This window comes from Capricornis sumatraensis, chromosome 17, assembly GCF_032405125.1.
Source record: "Capricornis sumatraensis isolate serow.1 chromosome 17, serow.2, whole genome shotgun sequence".
NCBI classification, from domain to species: domain Eukaryota; kingdom Metazoa; phylum Chordata; class Mammalia; order Artiodactyla; family Bovidae; genus Capricornis; species Capricornis sumatraensis.
In genome coordinates this window covers 68,812,490-68,826,909 of record NC_091085.1, presented here as the reverse complement: position 1 = coordinate 68,826,909, position 14,420 = coordinate 68,812,490, and the positions used below count along the sequence as shown (strand labels likewise).

Genomic DNA, 14,420 nt, shown 5'->3' with positions numbered 1-14,420 from the left:
ATCACTGCTGAAGCCAGTCTCCATCCCTCCACCTAGCAGATGGGGGCCATCACTACACCCACCTCCCAAGCTAGTTCTGGGGCATCCATGAGATCAAAGTCAGATCCTTTATGGGTCAGCTGTCATGGCTGCAAGCTGACACTGATATGAGGGCTTGGGGGACCTATGTCCATCCCCTGCGCTGGGCCAAGAGCAGGGCCCCCGGCTTCCTCAGCACGGCCTCCCGCCAAGCCCAGGGCTCGGCATGTTCAGTGAGAACACAGATAAACGGACGGACATACAGATACAGTGTGATGGGCAATGGGCAGTGAGCAGCTCCTCTTCTGCTGCCATTTCAAACGTGCCCCTGGGTGTCTCATAGAACTCCTGTCTGTGGCCAGGCTCCCACATCCTCCCCTGGGCAGCCAGTCAGTGCCCTCAGGTCTGGGCGTTGTGAGGAGAGCTGTGTGTGCGGAGGACTTGCTTGGGGGACAGACGCCAAGGCCTGGCCCTCGGAGCTTCCACGGAGAAGCAGGAGACTCCTGCCTGCTGAAGCCGCCAAGGGCTGGGACAGAATCGGACAGCCCTGGGTTTGAACCCCAGTGAGCCTGCCGACTGGGGAAGCCCCAGTTTCCCCATCTTTAAAGCAGGGCAGTGCTGGTGTCAGGAGGAGTATAAGCTGTTGAGCCTGGGACTGGCTTGTTCTCTCAGTGAAAAAAGCTGTCCTCAGACAGCCTCCGAGTAAGGTGTACCCAGGGGAGGCCACGGCACCGTCTGGAGGGAAGGCTGCTGCAGGAATGTCTCCCATGATCAGGGCGGGCATGGGAGATGGAGCCGCTGAACAGCTTTCCTGCCCAGGGTGCCCAGTGAAAGAACGTTATTCTCCCACCCAGGGTGGGAGGCATTTTCAGAATGTCTGAGCTTAACTGAGGACCATGAGGGAGCACTTTCTGAGTGGCTGTCCCTCATCCCTGCAGTGTGAAATGGCAGAAGGTGCCATTTTTATCGAGGGTTCCCCAGACCCCTGTCTCTTATGGGGCACATACAAGCTTTTAGCCCGACCAACCCCTCAGTCAAGGGCTCTTCCTGGAAAATAAGTCCAGTCCACACTGAGAGCATCTCTCCACTGAGGGTCCACTCTGCCAGAGATGCAACCCTAACACTGATCAGAAGCCGCATCCCTGAGCCTGCATGGCTCAAGGCTGAAGTCCCAGACCAGCAGTGGCACCACTCCCCAGAGGACAGGGCCTAGTCCAGGGCGGCTGGGTTTGGAGAACCTGGGACCACTGGTCACTTGGGGGCAGTCCTGGCTTCTGTAGAGAGCAAGGTAATGAGTATGTGGCTTCCCTCTGCTAATGGGGAAGATATTGGCTGTTTATCAGGAACCCTAGGAATTTCACACTCTATACATGGCCTCCAACCTGAACTGGCTGGGGACTCCACTTACTGGTGCCATGGACCTCCTCCCCCGTGAAGCGGATGTTGAAGGCATAGGTAGGGTCGCCGCCACTCGCCAGTTTGACGCAGAGCTGGGAGGAGGGCACTGAGGCCAGCTGCCTGGCTGCCTGGCAGAAGTAGGAGTTCTCAGAGGCTCTGATTTCCCCTGGAACAAGAGAGAGGAGTTGCTGAAACCTCTCAGCAGCCACTGGCCGCCTGCCGCCTGCCGCCTGCCGCCTCCCGCCTCCCAGGACAGGAAAGACTCCTGGCTGGGCCGTGCCTACTGCTCCCATACCCCCACCCCTGGAGCAGCCCCTGCCTGCCCTCGACTCCTGGAACATCTTCAGTCGTCACGTCTCTGTCATGGGGGCGGTCCTCTCAAGGAGCCTACGGCCCTGTTCTCCACGTGGTCAGCCCCTCCCATCCTGCCACGTGTCCCGGGGATACACCCAGGCTCCTCTCACTACCCGGCTCATGCCCCTCCTGACATCTCTCTGGTCATGTGCTGTAAGGGAGACTCCTGGCTGCCTCCCCAACATCCAGCCTCCCCTCTGCTTTGGTGCCTGAGCCTGGAATTTGGCAGGTCCACGACCAGAGTGAAGCCCACCTCTCCCGCCGTGCCCTGCACGGAGGTGCGGGCTGTGCTGCTGACACCCCTCCTCCTACCTCCCGATAACAGTGAGCTCTGGACAGACTAGACGGGGAGCCACAGGCTGGGATTCAGAGCAGGGCAGCAGGAGCACCCCCACCCACGAGGGACTGTCGAAGCAGCTCCCACATCCTCTTCTAGAGGCTTCTTTCACGTGTGAGAAATCAACTAGCCAGGTGCCGCTGCGGGCATCTTCTGGTTTGCGTGGCTCATCTCACCTCCCACGATCTCCAGCGGGTCCAGAGTGATCTCTGGTGCTGCGTGGTCGGCCGTCCTCTGCACCGTGGCATTCAGCACCCGATTCATGACGGTCACCTTTGTGTCATAAAAGATCAGCCCTGGAGGGAGGAAGGTGGGAGAGAGGCTGGGACGGGGTGGGTGGCTTCCCCCACCCCAGTCACCCCGAAGCTGTCCCCTTTGCACTGTGCAGTCTCTTCTTGGGGGGCGGGGGCGGACAAGTTGCTGGCGGCCGGGCACTGACCTTTGGCCTCCTTGAGCAGGGCGGCGATGCTGTGCGTGTACATGGGAGTCTGGCGCAGCTCCACCAGTGGCAGGAAGAAGGTCTCGAGCGTGGTGTTGAGGGACTGCAGCAAAGCGAAGCGCAGTCGCAGGCTCTCGATGGGCACGTCTGTGGGGCATAGTTGGCAGGGGTGGTCAGGCGGGGGCTTGGTCTGGTGAGCCTCAACTCTCCGTCTATCTGTGAATCCCTTGAGGGGTCTGGTCACCGGGAGGGGTAGGAGGCTGCCGGTGAGGGAGTGAGGCCAGGGGGAATCAAAGGGCAAAGCCTGGATTCTCAAGGAACCCACAGGTCCCCTCGCCCAACTCTGGGGCTGTGCCAGGGCTGCATGCTATACTGTTTTTAACTTTTAATTTTCAAATAATTATAAGCTTAAAGGAAGTGGCCAAAAAAAAAAAAAATGTAGAGTCCTAGGTACCTTTCACCTAGCTCCCCTCAGTGTGACATCACACATCAAGACCGAACTGTGATGGGGGCACACTGACTTGTACTTGTCCGCCCTCACGTGCGTCCCCTCTCTGACCGCGAGACTTATGTCGGGACAGCTTCTTGCTCATGTTCACGGTCGCAGTGCCCGCAAGAGAGCGAGGGCTCGGACATGCGGCTGATGGGAGTGAGCGGGCTGAGGGGCCTGAGGAGCAGCACATGGGCACCAAAAGCCTCGAAGCCAGCCCAGGGCTTACTGGGTCGTGGCAGGGCACCCTCTCCAGGGGTGGATTTCTGGAGTGTCTGTTTTTGTGTGTGTATTATTTTTCTGTGCATTCCTGGTTTCGATAAAAAATGCTGTTTTCCTGTCATTAAGGATCGTGCCTCCAACACAGGCTACCAGATGGCCTCTTACCCCCAACACCAGGCTGGCATCCAAAGTGGCCTCTAGGCAGGGGGGGCCTGGGTGTGATGGCGGGGGTCTTGCCTCCCAGCCACCGCACTCCTGGGTCTGCTCCTTGGCGTGGTTGCGAGGAGCAAGTAATAAGTCCTCGAAAACTTTAATTTGGCCACAATCACAGCCTCCTGTCTTTCTCTCTCTCTTTCCTTACCCACTTGGTTCACAGCAAGTGTTTCTAAGGGTTTGTTTAATGGATGTGTAAAGGGCTTTGAGTCCTGCACACCCCCTGTGCCATCATGGGTGAGGCCCCCACAGGGCAGCCCAGGCAGTGGTCCCTGACTGGCATCCCCCTGGACCCACATACTCAAGAGACAGGCCACTCTGGGGTCAGCGGCATCTGCAGGGTCCAGATACACCTCGTGGGGATGCAGACGTGCGGGCGTGATGGCCAGGTGGCGGCACAGCCGGTTGATGTACTGCACGAGCGCCACATCCATCTCCAGGGTCCACTTCCTGGAGGCCTTGTGCGCGTGCCGGACGTCGATGCAGGCACACCTGGGGGCAGGGATAGGCAAGATAGGGTGGCGGCCACAGGGGGATGCTGGGTTCCTCCACAGTCATGTCCCAGCTCCTGTTTATAAGACAGCCTTGCCTTCCAGGTGTTTCTTGGTGCTCAGCCAAGTGCTGACTGTAGACGGAGGGACTGCTCCTCTTGAGCAGAAAGCGCTCTTCAGAAGAAGCAGGCTGGGGGTGGGGTGCGGGGAGGGCAATATGCATCCCCATGTGCCTCCCTCATGTCCATGGATTACACGGTCTGAGGGTTAAAGATATGAGTGGAGTCCTTGGGTGAAATCTAGGCTACAAAGCACACCTACTTCCTGGGCCTCAGTCTTTCCCATCTATAAAATGGAGCTGGTGATAGCATGACCTTGTGCCATCAGGAGGACTAAGAACACGCCCATAACGTACACGACACGGTGCCCGGCACCTCCCAAGGGCGGTGCCAGTCACAGGTGTCCTTTACCCTGTGACTCTGCCCCAGGTCCACTTACGCAGCTCCTTGAACAGGCAGGCAAAGGTGTGTGTGTGAGGGCTGCCTCACTACTGCCACATAAGATGTAAATTATAGTTTCTAAAACCAACCAGAGAACTTGGCCCTGCCACCGTGAGCCAAGGCCCATCTGGGCATTGACTCTGAGCCTTCAATGAAGGCACAAAGCGCTGGTGCCAAGCAGTACACAATTTCTCAACTGTTTGGAAAACGGGGCTTTAGAAAAGCATGCTTCTGGCAGCCATTCCTTCTCTGAGGTCCAGAGCCTCTTGCTGTGGGTCGGGGTGTGTAGGCCTGTGTGGTGGAGCCAGAGGGAGAGGGCAGGGAGGTTTCTTCCGGTTTGCAAACATCTTGTCTGTTTGGGACTCTCTTACAGAAAGGGAAAACCATATTTAGTTTGACCCTGGAGCCTTGGTGACTAGTGACCCTGCTGTGTTCCCGCCTGGGAGGGAGAGACGGGAGAGGAAGTGTGACGCCAGACAAAAAAAGACTCTTTGGAATAAGTCATCCCTGTAAGGGACTGACCTGTCCCCTCCCACCAGTTCCTATGTTGGAGCCCTAACCCTTGCAATGTGACTGTGCTGAGACAGAGCCTTTAATGAGGGGATGAAGTTAAACGAGGTCACAGGGTGGCCCTCATCCGACAGGACTGTGATCCTCATGAGAGGGACAGACACCAGGGATGCAGGCGCAGAGGCAAGGCCAGGTGAGCACACAGTGTGCAGGTGGGGGTCCGTGAGCCAAGGAGAGCCCTCCGGAGAAACTAACCCTGCAGACACCTTGATCTTGGACTTCCAGCCTCCAGACTGTGAGGGACTGGATTTCTGTTGTTTAGAGCACTGTTTCAAATGGGTGAGAAAACCCACTTTAGCAAAATTAGAAAATAACTCAATAGGCATTAAAAACAGGCCAGATGGAATGGCTTCCCAGGAAGTCATCTCTTGGGAACTGTCTAGTGGTTGAGGACAAGTTTTCACAAGGAACTAACTGGGCTGACGGCCTCTTTACCTCTCAAAGTGAAGATCGTAGCCGCAGGATAAAATCGCTCTCCAGACACTGCGGATGTCTTGCTTGGCTCGGTCGATCACAAACTTGTGAAATCCTTCTAAGGTCAGGTACTTCTCCTCTGGGACTGACGAAAGAGTGTTCACAGAGTTAGGAATTTGGCGAGAAAAGGGGGCCCCACATGATGCTCTCAGTGCACCCTCTATTTCAGGACCCAATTCATCTAGCTCCTCGGTCTCCCGCTGTCACTCCAGGGTCTATTAGCAGACCGTCTCCACCCGCTGCTCAACTCACATAACCCCTCAACCTGACAGGTGGTCACCAAGGGGTGGGGCGCTTCCCCTCCAGTCCCATCTTCCTGTATCTCAAACATTCCTGACTAAGCAATTTTTAAGACAATAACAATTGTTTATGATAATAACAATTGTCAGCTTTCTCCAACTCTGCTTGGACCTTTAGGAAGATGAAGCTCTAATGCTCAGCTAAGTGCCCTCTGGGAAAAAATTTCTGAGCAGATTGCCAATCTTTACTTTCAGTCACGATCATCAGTTCTCTTGGGGATGTGGTGTTTCTGGAGCTACTAATCTGACCTCCACAAGTTCAGGTCAGCAGAGACGGAGGCCTGGAGAAGTAACTGGAGTCAGCCAAGGATGTGGTCTGTGTCGGGAGCAAGGCTGCCCTGCCTAGGCTAAAATGCGAGGGAGCCAGGCAGGAAGGGAAAGGCAGGGAGACTGGTTTCCAAGCTGAGCTGCCTCTGTCCAGGGTGAGACAAGCCTGTCTCAGGCCCCAAGTGCTTATTTACCTTCCTGTTTCTTGGTGGGTGACTTTTCGGGGTCCTTTTCATCTGGCTTGCTCTTTTCGGGTGACTTGGGCTTCACGGTGGGCTTCTTCTCACTCAAGGCAGTCCTGCTGTAGACCAAAGCACTGGAGTCGGGATTCCTCATGCCCTCACCCTCTCCTGGCAAGGGGAACGCAGAGCCTCACCAGGCAATGGCTCATCCTCCCCCAGCTACGGCTGATGGTTCAGGGGAGGCTGGGGTCAAGACCAGCTCTGTTCTGATCAAGAAAGCTTCCTGAGCAAATTATGGGGACAAACGGACAATTTAAAATGTGGACAATCTTGAGGTGACGCTTTCCAAACATTCTTTCTGCTTACTTCAGAGCTGCACTGCCCAAGACAGAGTCACTAGCCACATGTAACTACTGAAGTTTAAGTCGATTACAATGACAAGTCCAGTTCCTTGGCGGTGCCTGCACAAGTGAAGTGCTCCGAAGCCACATGTGGCTAGGGGCTATTGTGCTGAATTGAATAGCACAGACAAACAGCACATTTCCATAGTCACAGAAAGCTCTACTGGACAGTACTGATTCAAATGCACCATTTGCGTATCAGTAATTAATGGACACTCTTTTCTCTGATGATTTAAAGGATTCCTCTAGAGACTCTTGCTAGGTAGAGCTTTACTATCTGAATTTTAACTTGGGAGCCATAAACTTGCATCTAAAGAAGATTCTATCAGATAAGTGTACAGATCCACACATGGAATATTATCCAGCTACCTTAAAAAGAAATGGGGAGGGTCTTTTTGTGCTGATACGGAATCATCTCCAAGATCAGGAGTAAACAGAAAGAACAAGGTACAGGCTTTCTGTCAAGTTGCCAACATCTGGGTATGCTTACACTTGCTTGTGTATGCCTGCACTCACTTGTGTACACCCAGAAGGGTTTTGGGAGGCTATGTATGGGGCATTGCAGCCTCAGGGAGGGGACCAAGGATGGAAAGGAAGAGGAGTGGCTTGGATACTTTTGAATATTACACTATTTAAAATATAACAAAATAATACATATGCACAAACAAAACCTTTTGCATTTGAATGTTACAAGCAGTGGCTATCTGGGGGTACTTCAGTATCTTCCAGTATGCATGGGAGCACTTTGCAGTCTTTCTACAATAACCATGTACTATATGTGTTGGTAAAAGAATTCAGGCTTTTTAAAGAATTCTGTACATTTTAGACATTTAATTAATTCAGACTGGTCTGCTTTCCAGCCGGCATGGTCCAGATTTTACTATCCCTGTGTATCAAAGGAAATGTTCTCTTCTAACTGATGAAGGTGAGGGCAGAAAGGCCCCCGGCAGTAGAGCAGAGTCAGAATGTCTGGCTTCCCTGAGGTGCCCACAGCCTCCCAGGAAGCCTGCTGGCAGGGGGCCCGCGTCCTCCCACCAGCCTGGCTCTTGTGCTCCTCGGCCGCCCACCTGACGCTGTTGAGCACTGCCTTGTCCTTGGTGGGCGGCTTGGTGATGGGCCGCTTGGTGCTCACCACCTTCCCGGGGTGCTGCTCCTTCCCCGCCTTGCTGTACTTGCTCTTGTCGAACTTCGGCTTCGGCACACCGTACTTCCTCAGGATCTGGGGCAACCAAGAGGGAGGGCCTCAGGCTGAGCCCAGGGCACGCCTGAGGCCCAGCACAGGAGTGGCGGGGACGGGGTGGCTACCTGGGTGAGCTGGTCCTCCAGCACCTTTTTGGGGGGCCGGACATTGGTGAAGAAGAGGTGGAGGAGGTTGCCTGGTGTCTGGGAGTTGATCTGCTCTTTGCTAAGATAAATGTCCGACACTTTGATGGGCTTTGCTGGTGTCAGGCTCAGCATCTGCTCCGAGTGGGCACAGCTCTTAAATATCTCCGTCAGCACCTCTCTGGCCCCAGGCACCAGCTTCTCACCTGTCACAGGATGGAGGGAGGCAAACGATTCTGCCGTGAACACGCTACGTCGGGACAAGCCCTGCAGCACCTGATTTATTTTTCATCAGCAATTTACTTGGAAAGTGGGTACCGGGAGGTTAGTGGTGATGAGGAGCTGTCCACTGAGACCTGGTGTCCCTGCTCTGTGAGCACACGTCAGTGACACACCCAGCCTTCTCTGCCACGAGGTGTGGCCCTGGGACACGGGCCCCTCCTGGACCAACCTGCTCTCTTCGGTGCCTGTCCCCGCTGCTGGCTGCGTGGAGATGACAAGCACCCTGAATGGTGGACCTCAGGGCTTACGCTGGACTCTTACATGTGGTAAGAAATAAAACTTCCACTGGGTCTGAGTCACTGTACTCTGGGGTCTCTTCATTATGGAGGATGAACCTCCCTTAACTTCAAGAATGTGTCTATGACAGACGGACCCCAGGGAGCGAGAGGATGTAGAGGCTGCAGGAATTTTCAGTGCAAAGTAGTCAATACAGTTGTTCAATAGTTATTGTTACAGGATACATTTCAAACCTGGCACAACCAGCAGGTGGAAAAGAAAGTTCTCTCAGATACAAGAGGGACTTCCCTGGTGGTCCAATGGTTCGGACTCTGAGCTTCCAATGCAGGGGCCTGGGTTCGATTCCTGGTCAGGGAACTAGATCTCACATGCTGCAAAAGTTTGCATATCGAAACTAAAGATCTTGCCTGCTGCAACTAAGACCTGGTGCAGCCAAATGAATACTTAAAAAAAAGAGAAAGTTCTCTCAGAAACAAGAAAACTGTCCATGAGTATGAGAAAAAAAGACTTAGTTTTTTGGTCCCCAAACTTATTTTTTTGGTCCTCCTGAAGATGCTCTTATCTTTCCTAAGGGGCTAGTCAGGATCCACCCACGCGTTCCTTGTGGCCAAGGGTCCCCCCATCTGGGGGCGGGACTGACTGCTCTCTTCATCCCCTCTCTTTGGGGTGTGGTCAGGGCCACACCCAGTTCAGGGGGACGGGGCTGCGAGAACCAGAGCACAAAGGCTCCCTGGGCATCTGGGCTGAGGGTGAGGAGATGGGTGTATGGAAGGCATGACCAAGACCTAACAGGCGATTCAGTACAACCACAACTCGAAGGAACTCAAGCGAGACGAGTGCGGCTATGATGTGGCAAATTCGTTTTCGAAAGACTGAGCACCGCATGCGGAAGGCAGTTGGGAGCTAGAAGTAAATCCATATTGAAGCATGAAAAGACCGGTATAGCATTAACTGCAGCAGGAAAAGACCCAGGGTTCCCACAGATCTTACACTAGCCAAGCCCATGTGGCAGATGAGAGCTGAGGGGGCAAAGTGCCACCGAAAAGGGCACAGGGAAGAGAAGCAGACCCTTGGGAGCAAGAGTCAGACAGACTCACAGACCGAGATACACAGTTCAAGGCAATATTAAAAAATACCAAAATTAATATAGAAAACCCATGATGAGCAAAATAGTTAAAAGTTCTGTGCTGAACCATATTAAAGCCTGATGCAAAAGGAAAAGTCTTTAATACTGATCCTGTCTGTATTTAAAATTTTAATGGTTTGCTCACCATGGATATTTTACATTAATTTTGACTTCCATAAGTACTGTATTAAAATACTACTTCTGAGTTTCTTCACAGCCCCATTGAATTCTGTGGCCTCACTTACCTCATTCTGGTCCCAGCCTTGGAGCAGTATTTCAAAATTTCATGACTAGAGGATAATAATTTGGAACAGCAACAAAAACCCATACCCAATATTACATGTCCTCAGCAAACATAAAACAAACTCAACCACTCTATTGTGAAATTTCAATAATGTTAAAGAGTTGGAAAAAAGAACATAAATTAAAAAATTTGAGAGAGACTGATACAAAATAAAGACAACCACACAAAGAACTACAGTTACAAAAAGAAAGGAGAAAAACTGCTGTTGCTTCTGATGCAAAGCTGGGTCGGGGGGAGATGAGTTCTCAGCCTCAGGACCTGCGAGACGCAGCTCTGTGGGTCCTGGGTGAACAATAGAAATGGGGAAGCCAGACAGAGACACTCCCACCCCCCCAACATACGAGCCACCAAATGACAAAGGACTCTGTGGAAAAGAAACTGGGACAGTTTCTTCCTCAATAATTCATTTTAAAGGATGAGGCGTCAGCTGTCCTCAAGCATACAAGCTAAATGACTACCAGTCATGTACGCAGCACATTCTAGCTCCATAGGACACAACAGAAGAAATACACTTGAATTCAAACAAGGGGAAGCCTGACCAGACAAAAAGAGAAAAAACGACGTGAATGCAAGCCCACATTTGAAGCTGACGCAGGCTGTGGCACAGTCATTCCCGGTGGTCTCTTGGCTGGCTGAACCCTGAGGGAATAAGTCTATTCGTTTAAAAAAAACAAAATCTGTAACCCACCTTTAATTGACTTATCATTGAAATAATCTTCTAACCCTGGGCTCCCCTGAGTATCGAATAGACTCTGATTCACTACAGACACCGTGAGGATCTCTTCCGTTGACATTTCCATCAATTCATCCTCACCATCCAAGCTTGACAAACCTATCAAGTCATTGTTGTTAAATAAACTTGCTCGAATTTTCTCAATTTTGGCTCGGGACCTTATCTGTGTGAATAAGAGAAAGAGTCAGGATTTAAGTGGAGAAACCAGTCATTCAGCTGTATGACTGACCTCTCTTTCCCTCCTGTCTGTCCCAAAGCCCTCTGCTAGTCTTCAGCGTTCTGAGCGCCACCTGACCAGGGCGAGCTGGCCTTCCTGACGGAGTCTCTCTCAGGTGCCAACAGCGGTTACTTGCAGAAGATTAACTCAAGCAGACACTCCTGCTGCTAAACCCTGGCCAGGTCTGTGGCTTTACTGAACGCCCAGGTAGTTAAAGGCCATGCTTGGTCCAGGCTCTGAGAAAATCTCCAGGGAGAAGATGGACGGATGAGAGGTGACTCTGGGAGAAAGCCAATCCCTGAATCCTTGAGCTTTCCTGTCAGAGCCCATGGGGTGGGGAGCGAGGGGGTATAGGTTCTCTTCCCAGGGCCTTCCTTGCCATATCCAGTAAGGGGGAGGACAGTTTTCACTTTGCACCTGACTCCTGTTACAGAGGGTGCAGCATTTCTACACAAGGAGGCCCATGAGACAGATGGCATCATGAAGTGGAAAAGGAACCTGGCAACATGCACAGCACCTGAAACTTGGAGTCACTCGGAACAGAACAGCAAGTCTGTTCTCACATGCTCGATGGAGATCCCTCCTGCTGATGGCAATGATTAAAACAACCCAAGGCCACTCAAAAAGATGCTACTGGGGCCGGAGAGGGAAAGCACTCAATAAAGCCCACCCCTCAGGAAAGTTGAGCCCCTGGAGCCCCTCGGCCTCCCTCCCTCCCACACCCAGCAATGAGCTGTATTTCCTTCCTGACATCAGACTTGCCATCACGCTCAGAGATGTGACCTCAGACACAGATAACTAACATGATAAATCATTGCTGTTGCTAACAGCTGCCTCAGGCAGCCCCATAAGTGCTCCGACGTCACCTATTAGTCCCTAGGAAACAATAATGGAAGGCGTAAAGAGGCTGGGGGATTCTAACTGCTCATGATTTAAGTGGTGGCCAAGGCATGAGGTGCTGACCTCCACGACCGCAAAGCCTTTGATGGGGCGTGCTGCAAGGGGCTGGTTGTCCAGGGACGTGACTGTGTACATGGAGCCCATGTCTGACACTGAGGCCGTTTCTGCGTTGTCCAGTGGCTCGCCCAGGCTCCCCAGGCTCCCCAGGCTGCCGGTGCTACACAGGGAAATGTCCAGGCTCTCCTGGCTGGACACCACACGGGGCTCCAACAAGCCTGCAGGGATGGGCAGCTCCAGGCCTGCAGGCAATGGATCCGCAGAGAGGTCACTGACTGTCTGCGAGATGCCCTGGGAGCTGCAGATGGAAGCCTGGCTGGTGGACGCGGATGCGCTGATACTCATGCCGGGGGTCAGGCTGCTGGATGTGCTGACCTCCAAGCTGTCCGTGCTGGGGAAGCCGAGGGTCTTTTCCGGCTCGGCTTTCCCATCACCCCCCTCGGCCTTATCTTTTGGCTTCTTGGGGTCTTCGTCCTGCAGGGGGATGTAGATCTCGTCCTTGAAGACCCCGCCGTGGGCATTGCAGGCCTTGCGGATGGCACCCCTGACGATGCCCTCGTCCAGGTGGGTGGGGATCCCAGAGATCACCAGCAAGCGGCTGTGGGCGGTGGGACCCACCAGGGCCTGGCAGGCGTCGGCGATGGCGTCACTTGTCACGCCCAGCCCCTGCGGGTCCTTCCTGGTGAGGTGCCGGAGGATGATGAGCAAGGTCAATGCACGATGGAACCACAGCATGTCCTCGGGCTTGCTGCCCCCAATGCTCAGCACGGCGGGGTCCGAGTCCACAGAGCGCGAGGACTGGCGCTTCCCGGAGGAGGAGGCCTTTTCCCGCTTCATCTTGACTTTCTTCCTCTTGGACAGGAGGCTGGGGCTCTGTGGCGTCTGTCCTGGGGAAGACGACGAAGAGGATGATGAGTCGCTGAGGTTTGGGGCGGTCGCTGAGGTCACCCCGCTGGCGGTGACACTCATGTTGGTGGGCAGGGTCACCTCGGCCACTGCCAGGCAGCCCTCCATGAGTGCATGGAAATACGTCGAGAACCGGCCCTGGTCAGCAGCTGCTGTGGCCCCCGCGCCTCCGCAAGCACTGCCCGAGACCCAGCTCTGCGTCTCCTCGTCATACAGCTTGTGAAGCTCTGACTGCAGGGCCATCAGCATGGCCAGGCAGGGGTTCAGCTGGAGGGCGATGGACGAGGACAGGCCGGCTGGGTGCTTCCGCTGCTCTAGGCTGTGCACCGTGCGCAGGAGCTCTGCCAGGAGGTGGAAAACCAGCTCCTTCACGCAGGCCGCCATGTCTGTGGTCCAGAGGAAGTTGCCTGAGGCAAATGAAAGCAGTCATAACTTAAAACAATCACCTATACAGAGCTTACTATGTGCCTGGCACTGCTCTGACAGAGTAGACCCTCACAGCAACCACATGAAACAAACATACATCCTTCATCCTCATTTCACAGATGAAGAAACAGAGGCTCAAAGAGCCAAAGGACTCACATGGCTGCTACACAGTTACACGATCTCACAGGGCAGACCGACGCCAGGGCTGGTGGCCCTAACCCCTGTGCCACCTGACTACATGGAGTCAGTTTCTACAGCTCTGACCTCCCAAATCAGTATTTTATTTCTCATAAAGTTATTAAGTAGGTTGGTGACAAACCACTTTCCTCTCATATCATCTGTCTGAACCCCTGAGGGCATATGAGTTTGCAACATGGTTTTCCCTCTGACACTATATTATAAAAAAATACAGAAAAGTCGAACAACTTGTACAGTAAATATTTAGATGCTCACCACCTACGTCCTACCATTAACCTTTGCTGTGTTTGCTTTATTGCACATCTATCCATCCCTCTATTCATCTATAGACTCACCCTAGATTTTGATTATTTCAGAATGAATTGCAGGTATCAGTATGTTTTATCCCTCACCACTTAAGCAGACACATCATTAAAGTTCAATATTTAGAAAACTTTTGAGGTCAATTTATAGGCTAATTTCACAACTCTTTAAGTTTACCATTCCATGAGTTTTGCCTAAATGCAATCTCTCTTTAACCTTTCAGGAGCTGTTACCATGTTTGCAGGTGACAGGGGGCATGGAAGTGAACACCGTCATAGAATCAAAGTTACAATGATGGCATATGTTTGTGTTTTAAAGCAAAGTAGGATCAAATTAATCTTGTTTTCCTAGTTAGATGCCACCCTTCAAAATAACGACAATATCCTGCAGATCATGGATGTGGAAGTCTAACTTCCACTCAGTTCTCCAGGCCCACTTGACAGCAGCTCGTGAGAGGTATCGCTCCCCCAGGCCACTGTGGCCACCCCCAAGCAGCTTCCCTGGCCAATCCCGGGGATGGTGGGCCTCACCGAGCAGCTCCACCACTTGCAGGAGGACGGACGTCGGGATGGTGTCAGGCTCGTCTTCAGCTCTCCCTTCGCCATCCTCTGATTTCCAGGACAGCAGCTGCTCGGCGAAGGCCATCGCCAGGGGGAACTCAAGGGGCAGGGAGTGTAACACCAGCACGGCTCCGGGCGGGGGAGACACCCCTAGAAGAAGCACCCGGAAGGAAAGCTTGTGATTGGCAGCACC

At 53.1% G+C, this 14,420-nt stretch overlaps 1 protein-coding gene across 1 annotated transcript in view; it reads right to left on the bottom strand.

The window, feature by feature from the left end:
• The window catches only part of HECTD4 (HECT domain E3 ubiquitin protein ligase 4), a 166,237-nt gene that overhangs the window by 5,902 nt on the left and 145,915 nt on the right, over window positions 1–14,420 (bottom strand). The window contains exons 60-70 of the mRNA XM_068989575.1: window positions 14,198–14,377; window positions 11,841–13,147; window positions 10,616–10,823; window positions 7,961–8,184; window positions 7,723–7,874; window positions 6,267–6,373; window positions 5,468–5,591; window positions 3,773–3,963; window positions 2,547–2,693; window positions 2,284–2,403; window positions 1,427–1,582 (exon numbers count right to left, since the gene is read on the bottom strand). Coding sequence (XP_068845676.1) covers window positions 1,427–1,582; window positions 2,284–2,403; window positions 2,547–2,693; window positions 3,773–3,963; window positions 5,468–5,591; window positions 6,267–6,373; window positions 7,723–7,874; window positions 7,961–8,184; window positions 10,616–10,823; window positions 11,841–13,147; window positions 14,198–14,377 — 2,916 coding nt within the window. The remainder of the gene's footprint in view (window positions 1–1,426; window positions 1,583–2,283; window positions 2,404–2,546; window positions 2,694–3,772; window positions 3,964–5,467; window positions 5,592–6,266; window positions 6,374–7,722; window positions 7,875–7,960; window positions 8,185–10,615; window positions 10,824–11,840; window positions 13,148–14,197; window positions 14,378–14,420) is intronic.